A 24,126-nucleotide genomic window follows, 5' to 3' on the forward strand; every position below is an offset into this window, starting at 1 on the left:
AGTAAGCACGTCCTCCCTTCCTGGCCAGACCACCTTCCGGATCTCCTTCCCCGGCCTGGACTCCTTCAAGGGGCCCTGTGTCCTTTTACTGATGAGCAGCATTAGAAACCTGGACTGAGTGACAGGCGTGCTCAACACTATCCAAGTTTTTTCAGCCTTCCCAGTTGAGGAAACAAGGAAATGCACGCTTACACTAACTTGTGCAGATACATATACCTATAAGGATTTTATGTGTAACCACACACATGCACATACAGATAAACAGGAGTTCATATTAACATATCCGAATGTAAACACGGTTCTGACGGCAACTGAGAATGAAAAGTTCACAAAACCTGGGGAGCAAAGGTCATGGGAACAAGTGCAGTCACCCAACGTCAACTACTGTGAAGGAGGAAGCAGGGAACTCTCTAACCCTCGAGCTTCAGTAAATTTCTTTATAGTGTGCCCCAAATACTTCTGACATGCTTCATGTGTTAATGATGCTGATCTCCTAAGCACTAAATACTGGGAAATACCTAGAGATGGAAGGCAGAGACAGAAATTAGATAAGAAATGCAAAAGAGGGCAGGGATGGGGAGATCAAATTAACTTCCTAAGAGAGAAAAACATTATGCATGGTGATCGGTTTGTAATTATACAAATATCGAATCACTATGTCGTACATTTGGAACCAACACAGTGTTGTGGCTCAATTGTACTTCAATTAAAAAAAAATTGTGTTAAGATGTCAAAAACAAATGTACGGTTACGAAAGGGGAAAGGGATCAAGGGATAAATGAGGGTTTGGGGATTAACAGATATACACTGCTCTCTATAAAATGGCTTCCCAAGTGTCCCTAGTCATAAAAGACCCGCCTGCCAAAGCAGGAGACATAAGGGACGCGTGTTCAATCCCTGGATCGGGAAGATTCCCTGAAGAAGGAAATGGCTACCCACTCCAGTATTCTTGCCTGGGAAACCCCATGGACAGAGGAGCCTGGGGGGCTACAGTCCAGGGGGTCACAAAGAGTTGGGCATAGTTGAAGCAATAAACAACAAGGACCTACTGTATAGCACTGGGGACTATATTCAAGATCTTATAATAACCTATAATAGAAACGAATCTGAAAAAGAAGAGAGAGATCCATGCATAACTCAATCACTCTGCTATGTACCTACCTAAAACACTATATATCAACTATACTTCAAAAACCAGGATGGTGTTTTTTAAAAAAATTACGTGCTATAATAAGGAGAGTGGCTCAGCCAGGACTATAAACTTAGATACATAGACGGCACATGTAGTGACGTTGCTCTGTCCCTGAGCATCCTGGGAAACTGAAAATCCACAGAAGTGCTTGTCCCTGTGGCACTCACATCCTTCGGGAGTCCTCAGGGTCACGAGGTCGTTGGTACTGTGCACCTTGCTCAGACACTGGACCTGGACTTTGACCTGATATGTGGTGTCTGGCTTCAAGACTTTCAATACTGTGCTCGTTTTATTGCTGTGGGTCTCCAGGGTATTCCATATGCTCTCTCCAACCACCCTGGCCAAGAGAACAAAGACAGCATTGCATCAACGCAGCATGGGGTGGCCAAGATGTCTGAACCTGTCAACGGAGTTGCTTGGTGCACACACAAGAGTTTATGGAATACCCGGTGGCAATAAAAACATCATTTTCTTCTCCCGTGGCAAAGAAGGGACCCACCTGTAGTAGACGTTATACACACAAGAAGCAGAGGGCATCCTCTTGGGCCGTATCCAGGTCAAAGTTACATCCCCAGAGAAGTCTGCTGTCCACTGAAGATTCTGTATTTTGTATACATTTAATTCCTCTAGAGAGAGAAAAGGGGGGAAAAGCAAGTGATATCTTACAAATCTCTGCATTTCAAAGGACACAGGAGGTTCCTTGGTTTCAGGCAGACCTACAGGGCTCTGCATGGTCTGGCCACATCATCTTAAAACACCCCAGGAAAAAAAAAAAAGAGTTCAAACCTTCCTATCCACCCTTCCCCAGGGTCTCCTAAATTTCCAGTTGTGATATTTCTCCTTGCATTTCACCTCCTTGTCTGCACTGAGACAAACCTGATTCTCAACAGAGAATACCACAAATCCAAGGACACTGTCATGGCGGGATCCGTGACTGCTAGAGACTGAGATGCTTATGTGCCCCAGAATCCACATGCTGATGCCTCAACCCCAATGTGATGGTACTAGGAGGCGGGTTCTCGGGAGGTGACTAGGTCCTAAGGACAGAGCCCTAGTGAATGAGGCTAGTGTTTTCATAAAAGAGACCCCAGAGCACTTCCTTCCACCATGGGACAACACGGAGAACACGGCTGTCTGTGGACCAACAGGTGGGCCCTCACCCGACACCGATCTACTGGGCTTCAGTCTCAGACTTTCCAGCCTCCAGAACTGTGAGAGATAAGTTTCTGTTGCTTTCATGCCACCCAGTCAGTGGTATTCTGTGATAACAGCCCCCAAAAGATTGCTAAATGCATTTCAGACAGAAGGATGGAGTTCACCCCACCGCAAAGCCTGAGGCACTGCAGGAGCAAAAATGCCTCAACGCGAGGTGGTGATGGGCTAGTCGCTCAGTGGTGTCCAACTCTTTGAGACCCCGTGGACCACAGCCCGCCAGGCTCCTCTGTCTGTGGAATTCTCCAGAAAAGAATACTGGAGTGGGTTGCCATGCCCTCCTCCAGGGAATCTTCCCAACCCAGGGATCGAACCTGTGTATCCTGCATTGCAGAGGTTGATTTTTTATTGTCCGAGCCACCAGAGAAGCCCACCAACACAAGGACTAAAGCAAAAAAAACAAAATGAAAACCCCAGTCTCGACCAGCATCTCCCTGAGAGGGGCAAGGTGAGCTGGAAGCCGTATCAGAGGTGGGACAGGCCTCCTCTGGAGCTCCAACAGTGAGCGAGAATCTTGGCATGTTCAGACTGAGGCAAAGCTCGAAGAGGTTCTGCCCTGGGCCCCGCCCAGCGGGGTGGAGGATGAGCCAGGGGTCCTGGGGGGCCACACTCACCGCTGCAGGCACGCTCATCACTCTCGTCCGAGCAGTCCAGGAAGCCGTCGCAGCGCTCAGAGAGCATGATGCAGGCCTCACCGTCCTGGCACTGGAACTCCAGGGCCGTGCAGGTCAGCGTGCTGTGCGTGGCTGCAACACGTGAGGGTCCACGGTCACAAAAGCGTTCCCAGGTTCTGGGAAAGGGAACTCATCAACTAGCGCTCCCCGCCCCATGCAAATATGCACACGATGCGCCATGACTCTACCCATACGCAAAGGAAGCCAAACAGACCACTAAACCAGGGTGGTGATCCAGCAGCAGAGAGTCTACTAACAACGGGTCTTTATAGCCTTCTGGGGAACTTGTGAAGCACAGAGATTTGCTCCAAATACTGAGGCAGAAACACAGCACTGGGCACGTGCAGGATTTACAAGCTCCTCAGTGATTCCTCAGAACTGGCCAGCCCTGAGAACTTCTGTTCTAGAACTAGATAATCCTGTTTTCTGGCTGAGGCACTGCACCCACTTCTGAAAACCACATTTCATTGGCAGGCAGATTCTTTACCACTGAGCCACCAGGGAAGCCCTTAGAAAAGTTTTAGAACCACTAGTGAACACCCTCAGAAGCCCAAGATGGGATTCATCCACCCATTTATCTATCTATCCATCCATCCATTGAACTTTTAGGGAGGTTCTATCATGAATCAGATACTGTTTAAGATGCTAAGGATATGGTGATACCTGAAACAAAGGACCTACCCTCACAGAGCTTACTGAGAGAAATAGCAAACAAGTAAACAAACAAATACATTATTTTAGACAGTGATAGGACTACAAAGAAACACACTGAGAGTAACTGGAAGAGACTGACGGGGATATTATACAGGAGAGTCAGGGAAGGACTCTATGCTCAGAGGGGACTGTTATGGAAAATACCAAGAGCCCCATCACAGAATTACCACCCCTCCACTTGCTAAGAACGTGGTAAAATATAATCAAAAAACAGATAACAGTCAAGCTGAAAGATGTCTGACGTTTCTTTAGGAAACATCTCAATATTTACAAAGGAAGAAAACATGGATTTTAGAAACTGGGAATAAGGTTGTCTGAAAATGCTTAAACTGGTTCTTAAACAGATGATTAATGGGCACTTAAAACAGAATGTGGTAGCCTTCAGGAGCCAGCTTCTCTAAGAAGAGGCATGTCATGCTAATCTCATTTCCTTTGTTGATGGGGTTATCCGATTAACGGATTGAGGAAAATTGTAGATAGAGCACATCTTGATTTGAAGCCCCTTAACCAAGCGATTTTCTTATGTACAAGACAGATTTGAAACAGGCAAAAGATATTTATTTCAAGAACACCCATTAATGAATTAATCTCACCCAAGAGGAAGGTCCTATTGCATTTCCTCTTTGTTAATTACGGTTAATGTTCTTACCGTACTTATCTGGCTCAGATGTTCCTACTATGATTTTGATGAGTGTTGGATCAACCTGCCCTGTTATCTGAATGTCCCAAAGGTCCACTTTGTTCAGTCTTTTCATGTAAGTGCAGGATTTTATGCTAATCCCCATTTAATTTCTGTGTTGTTTTGGAGTATTCCTCCTTACAAGAACTTTCCACATGGTTATGATGAGAAGATCACAGTTTTGTACAAAGAAAATACTAAGTAAATGCTCCAATCTGCTGCGGACGAGGTGATCCTCTTTGAAGCTTAACTTTCCTATCTCTAAAATGGAGGCATAAGGCCAGAATTTATTAATATGAGACCCAAAGCACAAGCACGAGCTGTCCTGCTCTCCTGGAGCCTCCCTGGGGGCAGACGGCCCTGCCGACCACTCACGGCAGTTGGCCTCGTCCTGGCCATCCTGGCAATCCTGGTGGCCGTCACAGCGCCTCCAGTTGGGGATACACTTCTTCGGTTGGTGGCACTCGAATTCAAACCGGTCGCACCGCCCGAGCTGGGTAGGCGTGGAGGCAGCAGTCACATTGGCTAGAAGAAAAGGTTTTTAAAATTCACTTTTTTAATACTGAGGCCAGCAACAGCGACCTGTTAGATGTGCTGGGGATGTCGGTGCTCTGGGAATTTCGATGGGAACCCAAACAGACATGTGAGCTCTGGCGAAGATGGCAGGTTGATAAGACACGAGCATCTCACCCTGCTTCTCTCCTGGGAAGCCCCTGATGGAGACAAAAGCAACAGAACCTTGGAAACTGGGAAGCTGACAGACAGGGCTGAGTGGCTAGAGACTTCAGAGAAGAGAGGACTCTATCCCAGGCTGTCACGGGAGAAAGCTAAGCTCCATTAAGACCAACTTCACAGAATCTGCAAACAGACTGGAAAATGGTATCCTTTGGCCAGGAGAGAAAAGGGTGAAAATTATATAAGGGAGCCATTGAAAGATGTTAAAGCAGCCGTGAGACTCTCCACTCCCCCGCCTCCCTATCCCCACAAGACAATCAGTCAACCTGTCATTCACATGGGGAGCTCATGGGCTCCAGGCAGAAATTCTGATTCTGCATTTTTTTAAACATAGAAAAAATATATATAAATACATAAGATATTCTACACTTTTTAGAAACTACCCAAGTGATTCCCTACAGGTGCTCTACATGCTGTAATGCAAGACATAGTGATGACATATTGGCATCCCATGCTTCTGTCTGCCCTGATGGACAGTGGGCTTCACAGAAGGCAAGAAGGGGGACAACATCAAGGTGGACAGGGCACAAGTTCTGCTGGAGGAATCTAAGTAAACAAGAGGCAGGTCTGTCCACAGCAAGTGAGGAGCCCAGCGTATGGAAGTGATAAGTCATGGCAAGCACAAAGGGTCTGCTGCTGCTGCTGCTGCTGCTGCTGAGTCACTTCAGTTGTGTCTGACTCTGTGCGACCCCACAGACAGCAGCCCACCAGGATGCTCCGTCCCTGGGATTCTCCAGGCAAGAACACTGAAATGGGTTGCCATTTCCCTCTCCAATGCATGAAAGTGAAAAGTGAAAGTGAAGTCGCTCAGTCGTGTCCGACCCTCAGCGACCCCACGGACTGCAGCCTACCAGGCTCCTCCATCCATGGGATTTTCCAGGCAAGAGTACTGGAGTGGGATGTCATTGCTTTCTCTGACAAAGGGTCTAACAGGGCTCAAACAGGGCCTTGAAAATAGGACTCAAGGGTTAGGGTCTATCTTCTGGACAAGAGGACAAGCATAAACCAGTGATGAGCCTTTTAAAAAGTTTTTTTTTTTTTTTTAAAGATTTTTTGATGTGGACCATTTTTTAAGTCTTTATGGAATTATTACAGTATTGCTTCTGTTTTTTACGTTTTGGTTTGGTTTTGGGCCACAAAGCATGTTGGATCTTAGCTCCCCAACTAGGGATTGAACCTGAGCCCCCTGCATTGGAAGGTGAAGTCTAAACCAGTGGACTGCCAGGGAAATCCCACCACTCACGATTTTAAACAGAGAAGAGATGGGTTGAAAACAGTCTTAAAGGATCTAGGAATTTGCTGAAAAGAATTATATAAACCGCGGCAAGTGATGATCTATTCTCTTATTATAACTGACTCTGAAATGGAAACCTGTTGAGAAAAAGACACAGTTCTGCCTGCAGTTACCGGGGCGCCTTGACGAGGGTCTCAGGGTTTATCCCGGCTTCCAGCAACACAGTGAAAGCACAGACCTCCAGGTGCCTTGCCATGTTCAGCCACTAGATGGCACTGCTTACCCTTCTTTTAATAGGATGGCTGCCAACTAGCAAACCAGAGATTTAGCAGAGTTTAGTACAGAGACCTTCCTTACAATCCCCACGGTAACCTCCTGGGAGAGGAAGCAGCCACGGTGGTCAGCCAGGTACAGAGGGCAGTGAGGGAAGATGACTTCTGAGTGCCCCGGGATCTCCCTGTTCTGGAGGTGAGAAGGAGCCTGGCCACAGAGCAGAGTCCCCCAGGGCAGGGCACTGCCCTGGGCCACCCAGGGTGCAGCCTCAAAGGTCCTCTCCTTGAAGCAGGTGCCCGGGTCAGGACTGGGGCCATACTTACCAGGCGAGGGGCAGGCCTCCTCGTCCGAGCCGTCTATACAGTCTCGATATCCGTCGCACACCCAGCTGTCCATCACGCAGGCCCCACTGCTGCAGCGGTAGTAATTGGGCAGACACGTGGAGGGCCCGGGAGTGGGGGAGGGAAGAACATGTGAATCTGAGGAAAACACCAAACAAGGAAACCCAAAATGTTACAGGAAGCTTGAGCTCAGACCCCGATGTGTCCCAGACCAGGATGATGTCCCAGGTTTAGCTGCACAGCTGAGGGGCAGTGGGGTGGGGGGCTGTGTGCCAGGACTGCTCTGAGCAGTGGCTCATCTAAGAATCACATATGGAGGGGTGTCAAGACACACTGTTCCCTTCCCTTCCGTGGAGCAGATTCACCTCACCTATTATATTTGCCCTGGGCTAGTATTCAGATGCGTTTGCTTCTGCAGGGCCTTGTGCAGGCTGGTGCAAAGATGGGAGAATTGATTCCTATCCAGGTTAAACCAGTTCTGGTTCACTCAACCCCAACCACCTCAAGAGCAGCTCAGGGACAAGAACACCAAAAAGGAAAGGGACAGTCCTGTGTGGCCCCTCGGCATGTATCACGTACACATGTGCGCATCATGGCTCAGGCGTCACCCAGAGTGCCTGTTACACTGCGGGACACACTGCAGGAGGGAGGCTCGGGTGGGGTCAGAGGCTGCTGTTCTAACAAGGAGCTGTGGGTCTGCAGCCCATACTCACGGGACCAGTCTCTCAAGTGCCCACTGTGCCCTGGAAAGAACAACCCTGGGAACAGGAGAGGCCAACTGTGCCGATTTCACAATGGGAGGGCAAGAGAAAACAACTCAGTTACCCGCCCGACCCACCCACCCAAAATCACTGCCTAAGCCAGACGCTGAGGAGACAGGTGAGTTCTATGTGGTCTGGGTGGCGGGGCCGTCCCCAACCCTCACCTCCGCAGTCCTTCTCGTCAGACCAGTCCCCACAGTCGTTCTCCCGGTCACATTTCCACCTGTTGGGGATGCAGTGCCCGTTCTCGCACTGGAACTGGAAGTAGCGGGAGCAGGTGGGGGCCTCCGTGGGGTTTTCTGGGGGATGAACCGCAGGGTCAGTTGTATGGCCTGCACGGCGTGAACACAGGCCTCCAAGGACCCACAGGCTCCTCACCCAAGCCCCAGGGCAGCCCGCGTGACCCTCCCAGAGGACAAGGCAGCTTCCCGGACCGGAGGGAGACCAAGAACATATCCACAAACTGGACAAAACCTTGCCTCCCTGGACCCGAGGTCATATTCTCTGACCTATGCTTCTACATCTTGCAAATGACACCCGAGTGGGTTTTTAATATTTATCCTTTTATTATTTTACTTATTTCTGTGTCTGCACCAGGTCTTAGTTGCAGCACATGGGATCTTATGGTTCTAATCTTATGCAAACTCTTAGTTGAGGCATGTGGGACCTAGTTCCCTGACCAGGGATGGAACCTGGGCCCCCTGCATTGGGAGCAGAGTCTTAGCCACTGGACCACCGGGGAAGTCCTGATACCCAAGTATGAATTTTGATAGTCTACTGAAGGAATGCCCTAACTGTTGATGATAACCCATTAGTAACAATGATTCCATCATGCTGTGACATCTGTAACATTTAGGGGGTGGGGGAAATATACTCCAAAATATTTACCATAACTCCTCTACCATATTCCTTATACACAATGTCAACTTCCTAACTGGAGAAAGAAAATAGAATAAATACACCCTAACGTCTGCTGGTGGAGAAGGAAATAGCAACCCACTCCAGTATTCTTGCCCAGAATATCCCACAGACAGAGGAGGCTGGTGGGCTACAGTCCATGGGGTTGCTAAGAGTTGGGCATGACTCAATGACTAAACCAACCAACCAATCTCTGCTAGGGGGTAGGTTCTCACTTTAAGACTCAATTTGTTACATGCAGATTCAAGACCTGGAAGGAACTATGGCTGAAGAGGGAGAAGACAAAGCCAAGCACCGTGTGACCTGGAGCCTGGGATGCCCGGGGGCAGAGCTGAGGTCTCCTTACCACAGTTGGCTTCGTCGGAGTCATCGCCGCAGTCATCCATCCCATCACATTTCCAGATCAAACTGATGCACACTCCGTTCTGACACTGGAAGCTGAACTCGTCACACACCTTGTGGAACTCGGGGTCTCGGGCTAGGGAAGGAACCAACATACATAAGTCCAGGTTACTTCCACACTGGAGAGCTCAACGCGGCACTGTTGTTTGGAAACAAGAGGCAAGAACAAAGGCCCTCCACCAAGAGATGGCCCGGCTGGAGGATTCCTCGAAAGCAAGTCGAAGGCCTGGCCCCCGGCAACTCAGACTGCAACAACATCTGCAGATAAGGTCTTTGAAGGGGTAACTAAGCTAACATGAGGTCATTACATTAGGATGGAGCCCTAATCTAACAGGACTGGTGTTCTCATAAGGAGAGTAAGTGAAGACACAGAGGATGGCCGTCTACAAGCCAAGGAGAGGCGCCTCAGAGGAAACCAACCCTGCCGACACCTTAACCCCTGATCTGCAGCCCCCAGAACTGTTAAGAGATTAAGCCCCCCTGGGCTGTGGTCCTCTGTTTGGGCAGCCTGAGCAGACTGATGCAAGTCCCTACTATCATGCAGGCAGGGCAGTCTTGGGGACAGGGCTGTAGCCGTGAACGAGACAAGGACCGGCTCTCGGGCACACACAGAGAGGCCAGCTGGGGAGGCCGGCCAAAATAACTCCAGTGTGCAGAGTGGAGGTGAGTGGGGCACAGACACTGCGGCAAGGTGAGGGGCCACTCTGGGGCACAAGAAAGGCTGCGAAGGAGGTGACATGTGGGCCAAGACCACTGTCGACCTTGACCCCGCCCCCCTGAGCTGTGCACCAACGACTAACAAGCAAGCTTCCGAAGCAGCCAAGGTGAGCCTTTCTTAGAACACGCAAGTCTGGACCCTCAGTGGAGACCTGAAAACTGGACGGAGGCACGTGCCCGGGGTGGCCCACCCGAGTCTCTCCAGCGCCCCGACTCACAGCATCCTGCGAACTCCGGGTCCTCGTCGGAGCCATCCCGGCACTGGATGATGCCGTCACACACCATGGACTGGAAGAGGCACTGCTGGCGGTTCTTACACACGAAGTCCATGAAGCGAGTACACAGGGGCTCTGAAAGGGACCAGGAGGGGAAGGGGCCGTGAGCCCCTGGAGCTGGGGGCCTCATGGGCCACGGCGGGACACGCTCTGACCGGACGCGCGTTCAGGAGGCGGGGGTAATGGACACCACTACCAACCACAAGCTTTGAGCAAACCCTGAGCTTCAGGACCTCGTTAAGCTCCCAGCACCACATGACGAGAGGTTTTACTGTCCTGCGTCCCAAACAAAGCACAGGGGACGGCAACATTATGTATTTTGCCAAGAGCACACGGCTGATGAGGGTGGAGCCAAAAGTGAAGCCCAGGGCTGCCTGACATCACAGCCCACGACCTTAACCACTATCACAGAACACTGACTCTCGAATATGGGGCCTGGCAAACCCCTTCTATGAAGGACCGATGTTACCCACTGAACTGTACCTGCCGCCAATTTATATGATGAAGCCCTAATCTCCACTGTGACTGGATTTGGACAAAGGGCAGTGCTTTTTTTAATTAATTTTGTTTTTGGCTGTGCCACATGCCATGTGGGATCTTAGTTCCCCGACCAGGGACTGAACCTATGCCTCTTGCATTGGCAGCACAATCTTAACCACTGGACTTCCAAGGAAGCTCCCTGATAGAGCTTTAAAGAGGAAATCCAGGTTAAGGGAGGTAGATAAGGTTAAAAGGATCTATATGAGTAGTGTCCTTCTAAGCAGCACCAGAGATGCAGGCAAAGAGGCCACGTGAGGACATGGGAAGAAGGTGGCCTTTACGCCTGAACTGCCACACTAACTCATCCTTGGATCTCCAGCCTGCTTTTCCCAAGGATGAACACCACTGACCCCAGACTACCTTTCTGGGTCCAAAGAAAACATGGCATACAGAGTCGCCGTGCCTAAAACTGTTAGCCGAGTGATAATCAGCAACTAGCAAAACCAATGGAGGAGGAGAAATAAGTGTCCAATTCCAGATCATTGGTCCATTCACAGGACATACTGCAGCTGAACAGTGATGATCATGGACCATGACCTAATTCCACGGTCACCCTACGTGGCCCCCCGCTTCCTCTCCCTCACCCAAACCATGCTTCTCTGCCTCCACCCCCTCAGGGTCCTGGCCATGCAGGACCTGACGCAGGCAGGTACCAGGGGAGGAGAGGATTTAGCCCGATGTGAGGACTCACCGCAGTGCTGTTCGTCCGAGCCGTCCGAGCAGTCATGCAGACCGTCGCAGTGTTTGCTGGATGGGATGCAGGTGCCGTTTGGGCAGCGGAACCCGTTGCACTTCTTCTCTGGAAAGTGGTGCAAGGAGCAGCAGAGTGAGGAAGCAGGCAGACATTCACATCACCGTGGCGCGGATATTTATACCCACATGTGTGTCTCCCTATGGAGGGCTATCACAATTACAGATATACACATACTCTGACCCAGAAATGTAATCTACCCACATGAGTGAAAAGTAACAGAGCAACAAGCTTATTCACTGCAGCACTGTTTGTAATAGATTGAAAGCCACCTACATATCCATCCGCAGGGGACTGTGAAATAAGCTACTGTACACAGGAACACCAGACTGGTATAGAGAGACTGAAGAAGCACTTGGTGAACACATGTCCTAGATAGACAGTTATCTGAAAAACCAAGGTACCCAACAACGTGCGTGGCATGCTGCATGTGTAAAAACAGGACAAGTACCTGTCATATATTTAAATTTGCATATATGCACAAAAGCATTCTGAAAGGATACACAGCAATCAGGGAAACCGGCAGATGGGAGAAGAACATCTGCAGATGGGAGAAGAACATCTACTGTCCAATGTCCTTACACTTGTCCACTGTGAACTGTGTGAATGTGTCATCTACTCAAAACTTTTTTTATGAAAAGTGAAATGAAAGCACCAAGTAGATGGGAAAAAAGAGGACATGAACCCTGATTTTATAGACCCTGGGGTTTTTTAAGCTCTCTTACATCACTCAGCATTTTATTTCTTCAGAAATTCTAAACCAAAGCCCTATCGAAGAACCTTTACCCCATAAATGTTAAGAATCTTAGGTTTTGCACTTAGTGGAGAACTTTTAGTACTAGGTCATCCATTCTCCCGAACAGAAAGCAACTGCCAGACATTTGGCTTAAGAATCACTTCTAGAAGGTCAGTTGTAAACCCAACTCTTGGCAGAATAGTTTCAGGAGGATCAGGGATAAGGCAAGAAAACGTGTTTTAATCCTGTAAAAAGTCATCATCCCCAGGACAGTGTTCAAAGGACATCAAAACAGAAACAGTGAATGAGTGCCACGAGATGGGGAAGTAGATTTCGGCATGAAAAGGTTTTTCAAAAGTTTAAAATTTAAATTGTACAAGACAAGTTACCACTCACTCAAGTCAAAAAGTAAAAATCAAGAGAGGCTTGGGGAAACATCCAATATGTTACTAATGGAGATCCATTTGGTATAATCGCTTGGAAATAAAATCTGGAAACAACAAGAATCATGGAAATGGATCAGAACCTGCAACCCAGCACTTCCATATGGAGGGATAACCCCAGGGAGTAGTATCTCAAAAGAAAACTAAGCCTTCATTTCCAAGGACATGAACCGTTTTTACGACACATGACAGTGCAAAACGGACATCACCCCACCAGGGAGCGACCAAGTAAGCGACGTCACAGCAACAATGCAAAGAGGATGGGCATCTGCCATGAAAATGCTAACCACGGAGAAATACAGATGTCTGGAAACAACTTGAACACTGTGCCATGAAGACAGCAGAGCACACAGCAGCATGCAGACGACTGCAGTTCCACGAAAATTAGGGATGTAAGGCAGGAAATAATAGAAAATGTGGATAGTGGCCTCTGCCCTTGGTTTCTGGCATAAGGCTCCTAATGAATAAATGTGCTCAGTCACTCCGTCGTGTCCAACTCTGTGGACCCATTGACGTAGCCTGTCAGGCTCCTCTGCCTATGGAATTTTCCAGGCAAGAATACTGGTATGGGTTGCCATTCCTTCTCCAGGGGTTCTTTGTGACCCAGGGATTGAACCCACATCTCCTGGTTGGTAGGTGGGTTTTTTACTGCTGAGCCACAGAGGAAGCACAGGATTAACATGTACACACTACTGTATATAACTAAAACAGACATACTGTATAGCACAAAAAATTATACTCAAAATTCTGGAATAACCAATATGGGGAAAGAACCTGAAAAAGAATGCATATATGTATATGTATAACTGAATCAAGCTTCCCTGGTGGCTCAGTGGTAAAGAATCCACCTTCCAAGCAGGAGACATGGGTTCGATCCCTGGGTTGGGAAGAACTCCTGGAGAATGGCAGCCCAGTCCAGTGTTCTTGCCTGGAAAATCCCATAAACAGAGGAGCCTGATGGGCTACAGTCCATGGAGTTGAAAAGAGGTGGACACGACTTAGTGACTAAACAACAGCAAAACAGAATTACTTTGCTGCACACCTAAAGCTAACACAACACTGTAAATCAGCTGTGCTAAGTCGCTTCAGTCGTGTCCCACTCTGTGCGACCCCATGGACTGCAGCCCACCAGGCTCCGCCATCCCTGGGATTCTCCAGGCAAGAACACTGGAGTGGGTTGCCATTTCCTTCTCCACTAAACAACAGCAAAACAGAATCACTTTGCTGCACACCTAAAGCTAACACAGCACTGTAAATCAGCTATGCTAAGTCACTTCAGTCGTGTCCGACTCTGTGTGACCCCATAGACGGCAGCCCACCAGGCTCCCCCGACCCTGGGATTCTCCAGGCAAGAACACTGGAGTGGGTTGCCATGTCCTTCTCCAATGCATGAAAGTGAAAAGTAAAAGTGAAGTCGTTCAGTCGTGTCTGACTCTTAGCGACCCCATGGACTGCAGCCTACCAGGCTCCTCCATCCATGGGATTTTCCAAGCAAGAGTACTGGAGTGGGGTGCCATTGCCTTCTCCATAAATCAGCTATACTCCAATATAAAATATATATTTAATTTGGTGTGAAAAAGCATTTTATATATTATGTTTGTGTGGCAGCTATTTTATGTTTAATTTCTATTAACCATCTCAGAGTCCTTCTTTAAATCAACTACACTGAAAAAGTTCTGGCTTATGCTGCTGCTGCTGCTGCTAAGTCGCTTCAGTCATGTCCAACTCTGGGCGACCCCATAGACGGCAGCCCACCAGGCTCCACCATCCCTGGGATTCTCCAGGCAAGAACACTGGAGTGGGTCGCCATTTCCTTCTCCAATGCATGAAAGTGAAAAGTGAAAGTGAAGTCGCTCAGTTGTGTCCGACTCTTCGCGACCCCATGGACTGCAGCCCACCAGGCTCCTCCGTCCATGGGATTTTCCAGGCAAGAGTACTGGAGTGGGGTGCCATTGCCTTCTCCGTCTGGCTTATGAGTGGTACCCATTTTCCCAAGGGACCATCACAGCAACCTCTCAGCCATAAAGTATGCCATTTATACAGAAACTGTTGGCTAACTTCTGGCAGAACACTGGTAATGTGACCGTGTTTAGTGTTCTGGGTGGGTTAGTGGGTTTCCCATTTCTTTTCTTGTTTTTATGGAGGCAACCTGCTTGCACAAGAATTAAAATTACAGGACTTGCTGGTGGCTCAGTGATAAAGAATGCCCCTGCCAATGCAGGGGACACGGGTCCGATCCCTGGTCTGGGGAGGATTCCTCAGATCGAATAAGCCTGTGTGCGCCACAACCACTAGAGTCCACCGGCAGCAGCTACGGAAACCCGCACGCCTAAAGCCTGTGCTCCGGAAAACAAAAGAAGCCACTGCAACGAGACGCCCGTGCACCTCAATAAAGAGCAGCCCCTGCTCGCCGCAACCAGAGAAAGCTTGTGCAAAGCAATCAAAGACCCAGTACAGCCAAAAATTAATAAATAAATAATTATAATAAATAATTAAAATCACATAGCCCAGACCTACACGTCGAACAACAGTGCCACACAGCAAGGGCGAGCTCACTAGTGCTCGCCAGGCCCAGTGGGGACTCTGGTCCATCTCCTGGTCCATCCGTTATCCCTCTTCCTGAACAGCAGACATGGGAGACGTGCGGGTTGGGGCCAAAGCACCTACACTTACCACAGTTGAGCGGATCCTCGTCAGAGCCGTCTTGGCAATCCATGTCACCATCACACGCCCAGCGCTGGGGGATGCAGTGCCCGTTTCGGCACTGGAAGTTGGAGGCCTCACAGGTGTGATAGATGGCTGCCAACGAAACAAGAGAGAAAAATGGTCAAGGCCTCCTTCACCTCCGCAGCCCCATCACCCTCAGCAGCTGACTACAAAGCTGGCGTGTTCTAACAGGTATGATGGGGGACTACCCTAAAAGCAGAATGCAGTCTCCTGAAGGGGCATTAGCTCAAGCCTCGGGGTTCACCAGTGTTACACAAGCACAGATGTACACGTTAAAAACTCAGTCACTTTCACAGCAACCTGTGAGGTCAGGACTATCCCCCATTTATAGATGAGAATGAGGTTTAGGACTCTCAGAAGGTCACTGAGAGTAACAAAGATAATGAAGTCATAGCACCAGGGCTGTCCAAGTCCAAAGCCTAGGCTTTCTCCAGTCCACCTGGCTACTTAATCTTCTCAGTCCTCCAGATTCTGCTGGACAAGAACAGGCCGTGGGTGCTCGGGGCACTGGGTCCTAGACCTGCTCCAGACACTGTAGGGACCTTGATGTCATCATCTGCACTGATATCTAAAGAGCCCTGTAAGTTGTGAAAGGGCCTGATTTTATCATTCTAAATGAACTGCCCAGTTTCCTAAGTGGAAAACCTCCAGTCCAAAGAGCATAAAAGATGCATCTAAAATCACAAAGAAAGCAGGCCCAGAAATCTAGAATTCTTAACTTTCTGGATAGCCAAGAGTGACATCTACCCGCTAATAACACATGGCATCCTCCACAATCATTAAAAGAAAAAAAAACTAAAATGCCAGGGAAATAGTCACTGTTATAACCGAACAGGCTCATTTGCATACACGGGCTGAGGCTACCTGGAAGTCATTTAGAAAATGTCAAAACTTCAGAGACTATTTCAGATGCATAATATCTGCCTGCAACCCAAGCAACACTACTGGCCACCTTCTCCATCAGATTTCCCTTCCCTCCTCTGATGCAGAGAGCAGTTTGTGTCTGTTCACTGCTGAATGTAAGCCAGGGCTGGCCTTGTTTGCAACCAGCATGAAATAACATAACCAAGACAGACAGGCTCTCTTGGTTGAACTGTGTGGACAGGGTGTCCTTGTGATAGGAGCAGGCAAAACAAACAAAAGTGGGTTGTTGAGTGCAAACCATAGTTACCGATTCAGTTGAGATGGTGGGTAATAAGTGACTCAAGGGTTGGGAAAATGGGCTTCCAATGCCCTCTAGAATGGCTACTGCATTTGAGGCTATTTGGGGCTATAGTCTGAAATACAAAGCCCCCGATTTTTCAAACCACTTTACAACAAAAGGTGGTCCATCATCTGTTGCCTTCTCAAAGACCAATGCTATGTCCAGTCACATGCAAATAAATCTACAGGAAGTTTCAGTATTTACAATACTGGCAGTCAGGATCCATTAAATATCTTTTTAAAATATACTTATCTCTGATAAGAAAAATAAATGTGTCCCTGCATGTTAGATGAGCTTTGTCCTGGTAACAGCCATTGCCTGGAATACTTCTGATTTATTGGTTTTACAAATCTGATAGCCCTTTGAAAAATTCCTCACCAAAGCCCTGCTCGCTATCATAAAAGATACTGTCACCTAAACCACTGCCACACTGAAATACTCACTATTATTCAGCCTATGGATTTCAACTGAAAACAATTTCAGAGTGCTAATGGAGTTTCCAAGTGGACAACACTGAAGGGCATGTTTGACATCTCCAGATTCTATCACTGATGCTGAGCTGAGAAAGACTAATTAATTTGCACAATTTCATTCAAATGGCCAGGAAGGGCTGCAATGCTTAACACAGTCTCTTCTTCTGTCTTCTGAGTAACTTACTAGCTCTCTGACATTGAGTGTCTGATAAATGATATATGTTCAATTGATAATATTTAACTCTAAGGATGAAAGAGATGGACTTTAAAATAGACTAAAGAATTTGAGGCAGATAAAAAAGAATCCTTTGCATAGCAGGGTCCATCATGACTCTAAGAATAGAAAGCCTACTGAGGCAAAGGATCATGAAATTAGAATATCAGAGTTTCTAATAAAGGCCACTATCCTATGGCTTACTCTTTGACATGAACACATCTCTCCTGACTCAGCAAGACCCTCTGTGATACCTGATCAAAAACATTAGCCAAATAAAAGTGGGGCAGAAGAGATGAGTTAATTACTGTGACAAGAAAAGCACTGCCTTATTATAAAGCACTGGACTCTTAGAAAATGAAGGAGGAAAAAAAATGCAAGTACCAACACAACTCGCATGATTAATAATGTAAAAAATAACACAGAGCATAAAGGACGGTCAAAAATAAAAGGCAAATCTGAAAAAGAACCAAATAGAAATTCTAGATATAAAAAATACAGTCATGGAAATAAAAACAGCTCAGTGGATGTGTGAAATAGGAGATTAGATTCAGCTAAAAAGAGGACTGTTGAACTGGAAGAGAAATCTGAGGAAGTAACTCAGTCATAAGGAGACAGCAAATCTAAAGACCAAAGGTATAAATATCAGAATGAGAAAGTCCAGTGAATGGCTGAGAGCTGCTGCTAAAGACAAGAGAAGACAAAGCAGCAAATAGACACAGCAGAAAGATAGTGGCTGCAGCTTTCAAAAACTGATGAAAAATGTAAATCCTCCGATTTTAGAAGGACAACGAACAGGATAAATAAAAATAATTTCACGCCTAGGTAGGTGAAACTGGGTAACAAACAAAATATAAAAAAACCTAAAGGCAACTAGAGAGAAAAGAAGGTCAGTTATTATTGGAAAAGATAATCTGACAGGAGAATTGAAATCAACACAAAAGAGGCCAGAAAGAAATGGAATAATTCCACCAAAATACTTAGGGACAATTACTACAAATCTAGAAAACCAGATGCATCAATTTCAGTGTTGAGAATGAAAGGAAGACATGGTTATATAAGCAAAAACTTTTAAGTTTATGACTCATAGACTCTGCTACAAACGCTGAAGGCTGAACACAGGAAGGAAGCAGTGAACACAGGAAGGTGAAGTGACAGACAGGTAGGTATCTACAAACAAGTTTGGTTACTAAAAGATACTAACGATGACTGATTTTAGGATTTTTTAAAATGTAAAATTAAACTATGAAGTATTTCATGGTTTTATTTTGGGGGGCGATGGGGGCCATACCACACAGCATGTGGGTTCCTAGTTCCCCGACTAGGGATTGAGTCCGAGCTCCCTGCGTTGGAAAGGTGGAGTCTCAACCATCGGACCGACCACCAGGGAAGTCCTCGTGTTTTAAAATACTAAATATATACTGAGTTTGTCAATATTGACATTATGGGCAGAGACTGGAATCAAGGCAGGTCCAGGAGAGGGGAAAGATATTAGGAATATGCATAAGATGCCTAGGGCAACAGTTAAAAGAACAGAAATGAAATGTTTAAGTTCCAAATCAATGTGGGGCGGGGGGTGGGGGGGTGCAGAATAAAAGGCTCAATTCCACGGAAAGCAAAACAAGAGAGGGGAAGAGCCACAAAAAGGCCCAGTACAGACCATGCATGAGAGCTGAAGCCCACCAGAAGTCAGCAGGCCCTGACCCACTTCTTCGGCTCTGCACATGACTTAACTTACTAGGCCAGGAAATGAAGCAACCACACAGTGAGCGCACATACTACCTCCAACTAATCTACGGATGAAGATGGACAATCGCCTTTAAAAGGTTTGGAAGCACAGCCATTGGAACAAGGCTGCAGTGGCCGTGTAGGCACTCTACATTTCCCCACGCAGTCCTGCCAGAGGAAACCAGAGGTAAAACCAGGGTCAGTGACAAGCCTACCCACAGAAATGAAGTTGTTAATTCACTGTGGAAGACCAGCTCATGCAGCTGAAACACAAGTTTGACTAATGTGGTTGAGCTAATAATATGTCCAGTCATCATGAAACTTACAAATGGAAATGCTCAGAGGCACCCCTCTAATTTATCAATCAATGATCCACCCAAACCAGAAGCTTCCAAACAGCCCTTGTGTGCTTACTGGGCTGATGGTGGTTCCTTCCGAGACCTTGTTTATCCCTCCTTCTGCAAGCCAGGCTTTCAAAGAAAGTAATACCTGCAGTCTTTCCAGAAGCAGAGGGGCACACAACAAGACTGCCAGAGAGGACACAGGGATGGGGAGTTGACGAGGTGGGCAGGAATCTGGCAACATCACAGATCACAGTGTGATATATTTGGCCTTTGAGTAGGTCCATTTATTCCTTAAAGCCACATAAGGGCACCTCTAAAATAAAACGGAGTACTACAGTTGTGTCAAATTACCCAATCAACAAAGGTTCTCTGAACTGGGCACTGGGAGAACATAAAGGAGTAAAAGATCATTTCTGTCCTTCACAAACCAAATCTAAACCAAAGCAGACCACAAGGGTGGGATATAATAGCAGATCTACTTTTTCCTTTTCTGCTTTTAGAAATTAGGAAGCATGCTCTGAGATCCCAGCTGCTGGACAGTGTAGGAACTGCCAGGATACTGCTGGGGTCAGGACAATTAAGATACGGGAATGAGGGACTTCCCTGGTGGGCCAGTGATTAGGACTTTGCCTTCCAATATAATGGGTGCAGGTCTGATCCCTGGTCAGGGAGCTAGGATCCCATGTGGCCAAAAAAACAAAAGATGGGACAGAAGCAGTGTTGTAGCAGATTTAATAAAGACTTTAAAAAAAGGTCCACAACAACAACAAAAAATCTTAAAAAAAAAAAAGAATGAAAAGTGATTTAATTCACAAGCATGAAGATCCATTAACAATAGATGGCAAAAGGAAGCCTGAAATACCAGCTCCGCCCTCACTTGCCACAAAAGGGTGAAAGGAAACATCGTTATTCCCGTCACTGGAGGGATTTAAGGTAGAATCGAGCAACGATTTCTAAAGGAGGGGGCAGAGAAAATGTACTCATCAGCTAGCAGGATTTGTTTTTCCGCCTCTACAACTGCCCCAACTCCTTGCTCTCCCCGACTCCATCACAACGTACATGCCCTTGTTTGTTCATTCATTCACTCATTCACAAAAAATAGTGGCATGAACATGAGTTAACCTAACACCAGCAGAAGAATTAGAATCTTAGACCACTCAGCCTTCTTCTCATCGTCTCCTGCTGTTTCCAGCTTTATCTTTAACGAAATCTTACCCCAAACAGGTGCAAGCACAACTTAAGTTTTCAATGTTTAAGGAACATCGTGATGCTCCATTCCAAAACATGAGCTAGTGCACTGCTCCTCAGTGTATGGGCCCCAGACCAAGGGCCAGTCTGTAAACTCTTTGCTACTGTTCCTAGGAAAATAAACTTGAGCCAAAATGTAAAACAACTGTATCACTCGTGACATTGCTCAGTTAATATTCTTCCATAGCAAGACTTTCTCAATGAAGGAAGCAAAGAGCCGGTAACATTTTGGCACAAGGTGATCACAGGCCAGCTCTTAGTTTCTAAGGTCCATTTCTTAGAGCCTTGATTCTGCAATCGTGTAGGGCGGTAATGCTACCCACTAGATGAACGGGTCAAGTGCAGCTCAGGGAGTCCAGGAAATACTGACCGGTACAGTTGGCTTCATCAGACCAGTCCCTGCAGTCGTTGTCCCCATCACAAACCCAGGAGGAGCGGATGCACATGCCAGAGCTGCAGCTGTATTCGTCACCCCGACACTGGTGCATTTCTGCAGGTGAGACCACAGACAAGCATGTGAGCACAAAAGCTTGCTCAGAATTCTTTCTCTGATGTCAGGGCTCCTGGTAGTTAGAGATGCACCCAATATCCCCATCATCACCGATGATCCGGAATGCACAGAGGAAGACTTAAACCAGGGATGGAAAATCACAAGGAATGGTGCCCAAGTATGGTTGGCCCTCTGGACCTGTAGGTTTTGCATCCATGGATTAAACCAACCATGCACCGTATATTTCCAAGGTAGCTGAGTGATAAAGAATTTGCCTGCCCAACAGGAGACTCATGTTCCGTCCCTGGATTGGGAATATGCCCTGGAGTCAGAAATGGCAACCCACTCCAGTATTCTTGCCGGGAAAATCCCATGGACAGAGAAGCCTGGCAGGTGTAGTCCATGGGGCCACAAGAGTCAGACTCGATCTAGTGACTACACAACAGACAACAGCATCAGGCACTCCGTTTATGATCCGTGGCTGGTGAATCTGGGGATGCAGAGTCCGTGGACGTGGAGGGCCTTGTGCATCCATGGATTTCGGAACCTGTGGTGGGTCCTGGCACTGATGCCCTGTGGATAGCCAGGGACAACTGCAGTGCACTGTGAGTGGGGCACAGGTGTGCTGAGATCCTGACACCTCACACTCAAGGCCTCTAGGCCACAAAGGCATTGTCATTTATCTTGGTACACTTTACAAATATTTTCTATGCTTCCCTTGATGGGCAGAAGGCTGGGGAAGCAATGCTCTGGTTGCCCAGAAAGCCACAATTTCAGAAGACTTCTAGAGACAGAGCCTGTGGTTTCAGAAAAGGAGTGATGAGAACCTTGAAAGTGAAGATCAGTGTGAGGTGCTCAGCAAGATCAGTGCTGAGCTCTCTGAATGGAGAGGCTGGGGACTTTCCATGAACAGAGCTTCAGGGATGCTGGCCAGTGGGCTGTCTCAGGGAGGGTGGGGGCTGGAGGCAAATGAACCCGGGTAGCCTGACCCAGACAGGAGAGGCGGCTCTACTGGCAGAATCGTACTTAGACCCTGGAGACAGCAGCAACACAGGACTTTCCCACGGAACTGTAAAGAGTCCAGAAAAACAGGAGTAGCCAAGACGACTGGGGTCCCAGCACGGCAACCTCAATGAAACAGACTGATGATGAACTAGGGAAGCAGGTATTCATGACGACACAGTCTGGGGACTCTCAGAGAGGACCTGGATCTGAGGAGGGGACCACCTGAGACCCCGAGGTGGATTCAGGATACACCAGCATGAATAGGCCACAAGCAGAGACTCTGAGGGACAGATACTGTTTAATGGTCAAATGTGTGTCCAGTGATGGGCTGAGAGGACCCTGATAAATGGGTGACCACGTGGTGATTCCTCCTTGAGAGAGCAAAGCCGGCCACACAGCTGGGCCCTCTGAGTGCAGATGGGACAAGGGAGGGATGCAGGGAAGAGTGTGAACCCCAAGGACTGTTTCCTGGAACTTTGTGTTTTACAAAAATGAAGGAAAACAATGTAACCACCCCCAAAAAAAAACTGCTTAGGGTTCCCCTTATCTCAGTCCCAGTGAGTCAAACCCCTGCCCGTAGTGACTCGGGCCCCATCTGGAAGCACAGGCCAAGCTGGACCAGACCTGCCCCTGTGGACAGACAGGGCCCCCACAGGGCCTCGCTGACCCTTCACAGTGGTGGGGTCAGCATCTGGGCCCAGGCTGACTCCCCTCCAGGCTGGGGCACTCTTCCCTCCCACAATGATCAGCAGCTACGGGCTTGGCACCAGAGCCCGTCAACTAAGACAGGCCTCCTGCAATGGATAGGAGAGGATTATAAAACAAGAATTCCAATTCCCTTTTCTGATACAAACTAACAGTATCCCCCTGAACAAGCCCCCTGACCTCTGCGGACCTCCGCTGTTTCCCCTGGAAATCAAAGGACTGAAGTAGAGAATCCACCACTGCTTCAGTTCCAACACACTATTTTCCTAAATAAAAATTTCCATCCAGAAAACAGGTGCTCAAATAATGTTTGTGCCATCTGCTGACTTCTAACAGGGTTTCCTGAATTACATGAGTTTTAAAAAAAAAGGATTCACAAAGGTAGAGCTCTGGGTCTACAAGAGGCTCATCTCACAGCCACCCAGAAATGCGGGCTAAGGCTGGAGAGCCGTCACTAAATGCCTGAATTCATTTAGGAATCTTCCCTAGTCTTACACACATGTGCACAGCAGCACTGCAGAGTGAAGGAAGTTCTATCCCCTTATGAATGAATCACTCCTACCATGTGTATGGAGCTGGCCGTGCAACTGACATCACAAATCCCACACTGATGTTCAGAAACCCTCCCTTTCCAACCCTCCCCGTGAGCAAGAGCGCGGGCCCTTCTGAACGTCATGCCCCCTTACCACAGTGACTTTCATCGCTATTGTCGCCACAGTCATCCTCAAGGTCACACTTGTAGGAGAGGGGGATACAGGTCCCAGACTCATGGCAGCGGAACTGGGTGTCCAGATCACAGACGGTGGTTGCTAAGATGTGAAAGAGAGACAACAGGCTCAGTAGATCCGATCAGCTCCCCGAGACATCCCAGTGGAAAGTGAAGGAAGCAGGTTTTCATTGTAATATCAATTTCAACAACAGAATTGAAACCTCAATGTACAGAAAAACTTAACTGCGTGATAGCCTGAAATTTACAGCCAAGGGACATAAAGGCCTGTCCTTTCATGGACGGCTTCCAGATGCCAACGGGGCTGGGCAAAGTGAGAAGCCGTCATCTAGCTAGGAGATGGTGTGATGCGCTAGATAAGCCGCTAGGACCACCCCCACAGATGTGATGGTGTCTTTCTAAATAACTAGCAGATATACCATTATCCGGAAAACTACCATTAGGAGACCCACCTTCACCCACAAAGCTGGCCCCTCACCATACAGATGACAGAGAGAGGGTGGAGAGAAAGTCCTACAGCAGGAGCAGGGGCCCTGCAGTCAGGCGGGACTGGTTTTAAATCTTGGCTTTATTCCTTCCTTCAGAAATTAATCTTAACCTCCCTGAGCCTCAGTTTCCTCCACAGGAAAAGGAAGATAAGGTAATGTGAGCAGGTGCTTGTGAT

The 24,126-nt window shown here is 47.7% G+C and overlaps 1 protein-coding gene across 1 annotated transcript in view; it reads right to left on the minus strand.

Annotated features, from left to right (window-relative positions):
* Positions 1-24,126, minus strand: part of SORL1 (sortilin related receptor 1) — a 170,357-nt gene that overhangs the window by 30,561 nt on the left and 115,670 nt on the right. Inside the window, exons 24-35 of the mRNA XM_070384065.1 lie at positions 23,422-23,544; positions 20,906-21,025; positions 15,271-15,396; positions 11,359-11,466; positions 10,071-10,202; positions 9,080-9,211; positions 7,980-8,114; positions 7,037-7,192; positions 4,847-4,996; positions 3,019-3,150; positions 1,692-1,818; positions 1,360-1,529 (exon numbers count right to left, since the gene is read on the minus strand). Coding sequence (XP_070240166.1) covers positions 1,360-1,529; positions 1,692-1,818; positions 3,019-3,150; positions 4,847-4,996; positions 7,037-7,192; positions 7,980-8,114; positions 9,080-9,211; positions 10,071-10,202; positions 11,359-11,466; positions 15,271-15,396; positions 20,906-21,025; positions 23,422-23,544 — 1,611 coding nt within the window. The remainder of the gene's footprint in view (positions 1-1,359; positions 1,530-1,691; positions 1,819-3,018; positions 3,151-4,846; positions 4,997-7,036; positions 7,193-7,979; positions 8,115-9,079; positions 9,212-10,070; positions 10,203-11,358; positions 11,467-15,270; positions 15,397-20,905; positions 21,026-23,421; positions 23,545-24,126) is intronic.

The sequence above is a fragment of the Bos mutus genome, chromosome 15 (assembly GCF_027580195.1).
Source record: "Bos mutus isolate GX-2022 chromosome 15, NWIPB_WYAK_1.1, whole genome shotgun sequence".
Classification (NCBI taxonomy): Eukaryota; Metazoa; Chordata; class Mammalia; order Artiodactyla; family Bovidae; genus Bos; species Bos mutus.